Raw genomic sequence first — 9,463 nt, 5'->3', positions numbered from 1 at the left:
CCTGGAACTCACTCTGTAGACCAGGCTGGCCTTGAACTCAGAAATCCGCCTGCCTCTGCCTCCCAAGTGCTGAGATTAAGGCATGCATGTGCCACCACTGCCCCGAGGTGCAGGGCTTCTTTAGTAACTTGACAAGAAGCCAGGTAGGTAGACTAAAGCTGTGCTGTCATTGGAGTGAATAGAATTCTCAATTTGCATGCCACGCCCTTCCAGAAGCACTGGCAAAGTCATGGATCTGGCTTCTGTAGGGGAAGAGGCAGTAACAGTGATGGAGGGAGGTGACCTTTAATCAGGGAGCAGGAACTGACCAGGTGGCTGTCTACAGAAAACACTCCAGACAAAGGAGACTGTAAATATAAGAGTCACCAAGCCAGTTCTGGTAGCTCAGGCTTGTCATCCCAGCTTCTGATGTGGCCCAGGGCAGGAGGGCCACAAGTTCAAGCCCCACCCAGGACTGCACAACAATGAGTACCAGGCCAGTCAGTGAAAAGAGAGCCGAGCTATCTTTCCAACCTTTTGGGCGTCTACAACAGGAGGATTGCCACTATTTAAAGGCTGGATAGTAAGTTCTAGCTGGCCCCGGGTCCCGTATAGGGGATGTAGCTCAGTGGTTGAGCTCTTGGCTAGCATGCACATGGTACTGGGTTCAGTTCCCCAGTACCTCAGAAGAAGCACATATGTTCAAAGTGCCTCGGTCCTGGTATCTTAGGAAGACCGTTCAGAGGCCAGCAGCACCGCACGGGGCAGTCAGGGGGATGTCCTCCTGCTTCTAACACTGGAACATCTTGTGTCCCTGCAGAATGTCTCCTTCAGCCTGTCCCCGGGCAAGGTAACGGCTCTGGTGGGGCCGTCAGGCAGCGGGAAGAGCTCGTGTGTGAACATCCTGGAGAACTTCTACCCTCTGCAGGGCGGCCGCGTATTGCTGGATGGCAAGCCCATCGGTGCCTATGACCACAAGTACCTGCACCGCGTGGTGAGTGCCACGTGCTTGTTCATCCCTACACGCTTCCCTTTCTTACAGTGAGCTATGACACAGATGGAAAGAAGGGTGTAGTTCTGTCGCTGATGTGACCCGTTCCCCCCTTGCAGAAGGTTGTGGCTCTCCACAACTACCACATGCCCCCTTCTCCTCTCCTAGAGGTAGAGCCCCGCCCCATCTGGGTGACATCTGTTCCCTTGATTTGCACTAATGTGACCACCTGGACATTTGATCAGCCCTCCAGGCTCTGCTTCCTCCAGCCTGAGCTTGCTCCAGGCAGATCTGAAGTGCACAAGGTCCCTCCTGTTCCCGCAGGCCCCTCACCTGCAGGCGCAGACAGAGCTGAAGTGCAGGGCGCACACAGGCCCCACTTCCTTCTTGTGTAATGTTTTCTTCAGCAGACTTGCACTCCACCATAATTCTTACTGTGGCAGGGAGTGAGTATGGAATGTCTTGGTGACACTCACCCTTGTTATTCTCTCTAGCTCCTGCTTCTACTTAAATGTCCTTCTAAAATCACACACACACACACACACACACACACACACAGAAATGATTTTTTTTCTTTAAAAGAAAGAAAAAGTTAAACCAGTGCTGACTGACACACGAGCAGAAGGGCCTGTACAGGTGTTCAGTCTGTGTACTATGCACACCATCTACCCAGGAGAGCCCTTCACTGCTGGTGCGTGTGTGAGTGTGAGTGTGTGTGTGTGTGTGTGTGTGTGTGTGAGAGAGAGAGAGAGAGAAAGAGAGAGAGAGAGAGAGAGAGAGAGAGAGAGAGAGAGAGAATGAATGTAAGCAAACGTACCCATCTAGGCGAAATAGCACGTGTGCATTATCAGAGCGGGATCTCGGGGCCTTCCGTGTTAGATGAGCGACCTACCACTGAGCTAGCAGAGCTCTAGTCTCCATGCGACAGGACCCACAGGCTGGAAAGTCCCCCTGCACTGAGCATATGTAAGCAGAGATGGGAGGTGGAGAAGGGTGTGTGACCCACTGGGCTGCAGGAAGAGTCCTGGGCAGCTGCAAACGTGGATTCCCAGACGGCCAAGTGTCAGCGTGAGGAAGCGGCTTCCTGCAGGCTTTCTCACTTCCTGGTGGTGAAAGACATCAGGCCCCACTTATCTGCTTATTATTCATCCGGGTTTCCTCCGGGGAATACTGTCTCCTTGACTTTTTTAAAATTATTGCAAGCACAAAGCAGTCAAGTGCCACACTGTAGCCTTGAGTTAGTGATTTTTTTCCTTTTTCCTTCTCTTTTCTTCTCCCCCCTCCTCCTCTCCCCTCCTTTCTCTCTTTGTCTGTCTCTGTCTCTATTCATACATGTGGCATGCATGTTTATAGCTGTGTGCTGAGAGGCCTGGAGTCAGCCTAGATCACTTCCGTCTTACAGTTTGAGGCAGGACTTCTCTGTGAAAGCCATCGTAGCTGTGACCCTCTCACCTGCCAGTGCTAGGGACCCTGTCTCTGTTCTCTGAAGCTGGAGTTAGAGGCGGGGTCCTCGGATTTGTTCAGCAAGTGCTTTAACCCCAGGCCTGCTGTAGAGGCTGGACACTAACCACAGCTCTCGGGGGCTCACACAGGAGGGTTGTCAGGATTTCAAGGCAGCCTGAGCTACATACTGAGTTCTTGGCGAGTTTGGATGACAGAGTAAGACCTGTCTCAAAAAATGGAGCGGGGGTTAGACAGAATAAGGGCAACTGCCCGAGAGGCCTGCTGTCATGCGCCCTGGCAAAGTCACAAAGCTACATTCCACCCCTGCCCTGTGCTCGGAGCAACAGGATTGCTGGCTCCAGACTGTCATTCTCTGAGGCCCGAGGCCTAGGATGGTCTGGGTACCTCGGGCCCTGCTAGGAAGGGAGAGGCACAGCTGAGCTTGAGCGGCGGCAGCGCAGGTCAGATTTCAGATCTGAGCCGCCCGCCCGGCGTCGGTCAGGCGGAGCTTGGGGCTCTGTGACAGCTGGAGGGTTCATGACAGACTCTCCAAGTCACCTTGCTCCCCGATCCCCCCCCCCCCAACAGATCTCACTGGTGAGCCAGGAGCCCGTGCTGTTCGCCCGCTCCATCACTGACAACATCTCCTATGGCCTGCCTACCGTGCCCTTCGAGATGGTGGTGGAGGCTGCACAGAAGGCCAACGCCCATGGCTTCATCATGGAGCTGCAGGACGGGTACAGCACAGGTACCAGGAGGCGACTCTGAGTTAGGGACTGATGCACCCAGACCCCGTCATACTGGTTCCTTCCCATCGACATGAAAACCTCATCACAGGAACAGCTGTGAGGTAGCCTCGGTAGGGCATGACCTCCTCCTCCATCAGTCTTGAACACTTGGTAAAGATCGTGTACACCACCAGGCATGATGGTACATAAATTTTCAAGTTCCAGGCCAGCCTGGTCTACAGAGTGAGTTCCAAGCCAGCCTGGGCTACACAGTGAGACCCTGTCTCAAAAAATAAACAAACACGGACTGGATGGCTTAGGGGCACTGGCTGCTCTTCCAGAGGAATGGGGTTTGATCCCAGCACCCACATGGTGGCCCCCAGCTGTCATCTGCGACTCATGTCCTAGGGAAGACAGTACTTCTGGCCTCCAGGGGCACCAGGCACGTGGTGAAGCCCTGGCTGTCCTGGAACTCACTCTGTAGACCAGGCTGGCCTTGAACTCAGAAATCTGCCTGCCTCTGCCTCCCGAGTGCTGGGATTAAAGGCGTGTGCCACCACACCTGGCAGTAAAATCATTTTTTTAAACAAGCAATGTTTAGCTGCACATGGTGGTGCAGGGAGATTGCTTCAAGTTCAAAGCCAACCAAGCGCTCATGAGGAGACCCTGCCTCACCAAATGTGTGTGTGTGTGTGTAAAATATTAATCACTAGGGCCACTTGAAGGCTTCTTTTGTGTGAGGGCAGCTTTCCAGAGTCAGTTCTCTCCTTCCACCCAGGGGCTGGGATTGAACTTAGCGTTGCTGGTGCAGAAAGTGCCTTTCCCTGTTAAGGCATCTTCCAGCCCTTTCTTGGGATATTTTTCAGACATGGTCTTACTGTGTAGCCCAGGCTGGCCTGGAGCCCGCATCACCAGTTTCCAAAAGCAGAACACTCGAATTACAAATGTGCACCACGACACTGGTCTTTTACTGGAGTTCCATTATGTAAAAATACTGTCTTTTTATTCTGCCTTTTAATAGAAAAGGCTCGGCTCTTTAATTCTGCGCCTGGCCTTTGTCCTTAGCACACCTTAGTGACCTGTCATATTGGTGCAAGGACCTGCCCTGCCTCCTCTTCACCTGCATAAGTGTGTAGGCTTTTACAGTGATTAGTTGACTCTGTTTCCTAATGACAGACATTTGAGTTGTTCTTATTAACATCTGTCTTGTAATGACACTACTGTAATCACACCCATCACCACCTCTGGTCCTCTGTGGGAGAGAGCTGACCGAGGACATTCCCTGACAGGCTTGGTGACACTCTGTCAGTGTCAGGGCAGAACATCACAGTGGAAGCAGGAGATGGTCCTCAGCAGACTTGCAGCAGTCTGCAGTGCACTGTGATGGGTTCGGGCATCTGCCTGGTGCCCGTGGGGGATGAGCCACAGTGTGCCACCCCTCTGCATGGAGGGCTAATCTGGGCGTCTCTTCCTGAGCTGCCCTTTGTGGGTGGTTGCAGCTGGGGGGCCCCCTCAGAAATGTCTGCCAAGCTGGTGCCCAGGTAAATGGGAGAGGCCTCCTAAGAGCTCACCCTGCATCTCCTCCACACAGAGACTGGGGAAAAGGGAGCCCAGCTGTCAGGCGGGCAGAAGCAGCGGGTGGCCATGGCCCGCGCACTCGTGCGGAACCCACCTGTGCTCATCCTGGACGAAGCCACCAGTGCCCTGGATGCAGAGAGCGAGTACCTGGTGAGTGGGGGCAGCAGATGCTGGGGACGGGCGAGGAGGGAGGCTGTGGCAGGCAGCCAGGCTGAGCGGTGGCCACAGGTTCTCTCAGGCCAGGAAAGGGAAATGGACACACAGCTCCAAGCAGAGCTACAGCCAAGTGACATGGGTAAAGCAGGGTGCCAGACCAGAGGATCTGATGAGGAGCCCCACCCTGCGATGCTCCTGTTCCCTCCCTCCTCCCTCCCTCCTCCCTCTACTCTTTTTTGCTTTTGTTTTTTAGTCCTAGCTCAACCCCAGGCCTTGTACCAATGCCCCACCCTGCAACTACAGCAGGGCTCTAAGCTGCTCTTCCCCCTGAGCCTTGTGTCCAGTGGTAAAGTGGATAGTATTGGGGCAAAAACATAGTTCTTGCCTCAAGGAGATAACACATAGCTTATTCTGGAGCCAAATTAGAGAGACTGTGTGCAGGAACAGACTCAGGTTATCCCAGTTCCATGATCAACGTGGAAGCAGTTTCCAGTGTCATGAAATTTTCACAACAAAAGTCACAGCAAGACACTTTTCAAATACATTGATGGGGGGTGTCAGGGCGGTTATAGCAAAACTGGGAGCTCTGCCACAGGTTTCATTTGCAGTCTGATGACACGCTTAGCTTTTGGGTTAGTGGGAACTAGGGTTTGCTAACTTGACCCATTCCAAAGGGTTTTGTTAGTCACAGCTTGTTGAATCTGACACAGTGGACAAGAACAACCTCAGACGGTTGAAATTCCTGAGCTATAGCCATAGCTCTAATCACACACACACACACACACACACACACACACGTTTCCAGAAATTCTCAGTCACAGTTCCTTATGGGCTAAGCATGACATTTTGTGCATATATTTTATCAAATACTATTTATCAAATTTTAAAACGTCCCTCATAAAGCAATGGCTGGTGAGGGTGTAAAGGAAGGCGGTCCTTCATCATAGTGGAACTACTAACTTGGTTCCCCCTCCTCCATCTGGTAATACTTACATGCGGTATGGAGCAGGACTGCTATGGAATAAGCAGGCAGTGGCAATGCACACCTCTGAGCCCAGCACTTGGGAGGCTGAGGCAGGTGGAGCTCTGAGTCTGAGGCAAAAAGAGCGAGAATTCCATCGGTTTAATGCAGTGAGGATAACAAGGAAGGAGAAAGCATTTGAAGCAGCAAGGTTTGCCTATTGTTTAAAGAACCAGATTGGCCAGGTCCCCTGTGTTTATAGTTACTGGTACTCTCTGGACTGTCTTCCTAGATGTATGTATCTTTTAATTTTAGCTTTCCTTTTAGCCAGCTCGATGGTATAGCTGTAAGCTCACAGGGAGTAGTAGACTATCACACTGTGGCTCTTGCCTGTGGACACTACTTATCTGCTTTATTGTATTGGCATCATGCCAGATTTACTGTGGAAATGTAAATGGAAAGCCACATCGGAGAAGGAATTAGCTGAGACTCCAGGTCCCCGGACCGCCTCAGCGTATGCTGACAGTAGCAGCAATGGAAGCGAGGCTCAGGCCTGTCAGGACTCAGCAGGTCAGAGCCTTTGCAGAGCTGATGGATCTTTTTACTTTAATGGAAGTGGGGGTCTGACAGGGAATCACTGAGTCTATTTCCTTCTCATCAGCAAAATATAAGCACTGTTTAAATTAGTCCCTGCTAAATTGTACTATGGGACAGTCTAGATGCTAACTTAATCAAGAAACATTAGCACTTAATGGATAAACTTCTTGAATGTTGCTGGTCTTAGAGACTAACTTGTGTGCATTGTATAAGAGTTAAGCCAAGGCTTTGGGCGTCTCTAGCTGGAGTGAGTGGGGTTCAAGGTTCAAGGTACAATAAGCTTGTGATAGGGCCATTTACAGTGTTTAGGTTACTGTTTCTATTGATTTAATTGGCTTGACTTTGTTTTTGAGACAGGTAGCTCTGGCTGACCTCAAATTCACCCCCACCCCCAGGATTAAAAGGTGTGCACCACCACGCCCAGCTATCTTTTTTTCTTAATAAGAAAATGTTTACTGGGCAGTGGTGGCGCACACCTTTAATCCCAGCACTTAGAAGGCAGAGGCAAGTGGATCTCTGAGTTCGAGGCCAGCCTGGTCTACAGAGTGAGTTCCAGGACAGCCAGGGCTACACAAAGAAACCCTGTCTTGAAAAGCCAAAAAAAAAAAAAAATGTTTATTTAATTTGGCTGTAAGAATCTTGATTTAAAATATTGATACCCTAGAAATGGAGGGTTTTTTATAAACAATTTTTTTCTAGATTTATTTATTATGTATACAGCATACTGTCTGTGTGTATGACTGCAAGCCAGGAGACAGTTCAAGATCTCATTATAAATGATTATGAACCAGGCTGGTGTTCTTCCAGAGGACCTGGGTTTGACTCCCAGCACCCGTGTGGCGACTCACAACCTCTGCAGCTCCAGTTCCCAGAGAATCCGGTCAAGTGCCCTCTTTTGTTCTCTGTGGGGCACAGTACACACACACATATATATATATACCCAGGAAAATACTTTGTTTCCTTTTAAGATAGGGTTTCTCTGTGTGGCCCTGGCTATGTGGAGCTTGCTCTGTAGACCAGGCTGGCCCCTAACTCAGACATCTTCCTGTCTCTGAATGCTGGATTAAAAGTGTGCACTGAGCCGGGCGTGGTGGCGCAGGCCTTTAATCCCAGCACTTGGGAGTCAGAGGCAGGCAGATTTCTGAGTTCGAGGCCAGCCTGGTCTACAGAGTGAGTTCCAGGACAGCCAGGGCTACACAGAGAAACCCTGTCTCGAAAAACCANGGATGGTTGTGAGCCACCATGTGGTTGCTGGGATTTGAACTCTGGACCTTCTGAAGAGCAATCGGGTGCTCTTACCAACTGAGCCATCTCACCAGCCCTAGCTTTTCTTAATACAGGCCATGATATCTTCCTTTAATTAAAGAATTTTGCTCTGATAAAGAGATGAGTGGGGACTGCTCTCAGGATTCACCCTTGGTTCCCTTAGAACCTCAATATTTAAAAAATTACTCAGATTATTAATTATATTTTTATGAGTGAGCTTTTCCTTCATGTATCTATGTGTACCATGTCCATGCCTGGTGCCCACCGAGACCAGAAGAGGGCATCGGGTCCCTTGGAGCTGAAGTCACAGACTCTTGTCAGCCACCATGTGAGTGCTGGGACTCAAACTCTGCTCCTCCAAAAGCAGCAAAATGCTCTTCACCGCTAAGCCATCTCTCCAGCCCCTAAAATTGATTTAACTCACATATAATAGTACTAATTTCTACAAGTTACCACTTTTATAATTTCTTTTCCTTTCTCACATGATTTTAAGCAGGCTGCCTGTTCATGATTCTTTTATGGCATGGAAAACCTTCCAGTTTAGGAATGCTAAGCGCTCCCCATTGAGGGACCAGAAAGCCAGTGATTATAGTCCCATCCCCCACATTTTCAAGTATTTCAAGTTTGAAGTCTGTAAATCGTCATATAGACCCTACTGGCCCAGCCCTGCCACACGTAGGGCTTATCCCCCAACAAATCTTTTGAAAAAGCCTTTTCTTAGTTTTTTTTTTTCCTTTGAAAAATTGCAAGAGCCAGAGGTGGTGGTGCACGCCTGCCTTTAATCCCAGCACATAGAAGGCAGAGGCAGGCAGATTTCTGAGTTCAAGGCCAGCCTGGTCTACAGAGTGAGTTCCAGGAGAGCCAGAGCTACACAGAGAAACCCTGTCTCAGAAAAAAAGAAAAGAAAAAAGAAAAGAAAAGAAAAAAAAAAGGATGGGAAAGCAGGTTAGTGGCCCAAAGAGCACAGGGTGAAGTTCCTTGTGGGGACTGAAAAGTACTGTGACTTTGTGTTTGTAAGAGCTTAACTAGCTGAGGGAGAGGAGACGCCAGACCAGACCGATATCTGTGTCTAAGAGTAAGAGGACAGAGCTGGTTGAGGTCAGGCATCAGCGGGCCCCGTGTCAGTTTGGAGTCAGCTCCCTGCCTGGGAACCCTGGCCTGACTACAGCCCTCCACAGGCAGCCTTGTTCATCACCGCTGTTTCCAGTCAGGCATCCCTAGCGGCCCTAGGACCAGAACGGCTTCTGTGAGTGTAAAGCTTAGATGCACACCTACAACAGCTGGGTTAAACACTAAGAGGGTCTCTGGCCAGAAAAAGCAAGGAGCCCAAGGTGAGGGGCAAGCCTCTCTCAGAAGGCCGACCTGCAGCAGCACAGACAGGGACACTCACCTGCAGGGAAGGTCCCAGTGTAGCTCCTGTGACCCAAGGCATTTCCTGAGCTTCCTTGGCTCAGGCCAAGCAGATCTGTTCTGAATGGAACCTTAGGACGAGCTGGTATAGTAAAGATTTTAACATAGGTACAAGCATAGGGTAAAGGAAAGCTGCCCCGGGAGGAACTGTAAGATGCAGCCAGTGTCTTACCAAAGGGAGAGTGGCCCGCCTTCAGAGTGGGCATTTTAATACAACATGTGGTCTCCCTGTCTCTCTCTAGCTTTTCTTTTTTTCTTTTTTAAAGATTTATTTATTTATTATATGTAAGTACACTGTAGCTGTCTTCAGACACTCCAGAAGAGGGCGTCAGATCTTGTTACGGATGGTTGTGA

At 50.1% G+C, this 9,463-nt stretch overlaps 1 protein-coding gene across 3 annotated transcripts in view; it reads left to right on the top strand.

Annotated features, from left to right (window-relative positions):
* Nucleotides 1-9,463, top strand: part of Abcb9 (ATP binding cassette subfamily B member 9) — a 46,560-nt gene that overhangs the window by 32,511 nt on the left and 4,586 nt on the right. For all 3 annotated transcript variants that reach the window (XM_021186943.1, XM_029533831.1, XM_029533833.1), the window contains 3 exons: nucleotides 800-973; nucleotides 3,002-3,161; nucleotides 4,733-4,869. In XM_021186943.1, coding sequence (XP_021042602.1) covers nucleotides 800-973; nucleotides 3,002-3,161; nucleotides 4,733-4,869 — 471 coding nt within the window. The remainder of the gene's footprint in view (nucleotides 1-799; nucleotides 974-3,001; nucleotides 3,162-4,732; nucleotides 4,870-9,463) is intronic.

Source organism: Mus pahari, chromosome 23, assembly GCF_900095145.1.
Source record: "Mus pahari chromosome 23, PAHARI_EIJ_v1.1, whole genome shotgun sequence".
NCBI lineage: Eukaryota > Metazoa > Chordata > Mammalia > Rodentia > Muridae > Mus > Mus pahari.
Note: the sequence above shows the minus strand (reverse complement) of the source record. Positions and strands in the feature narration are given on the sequence as shown.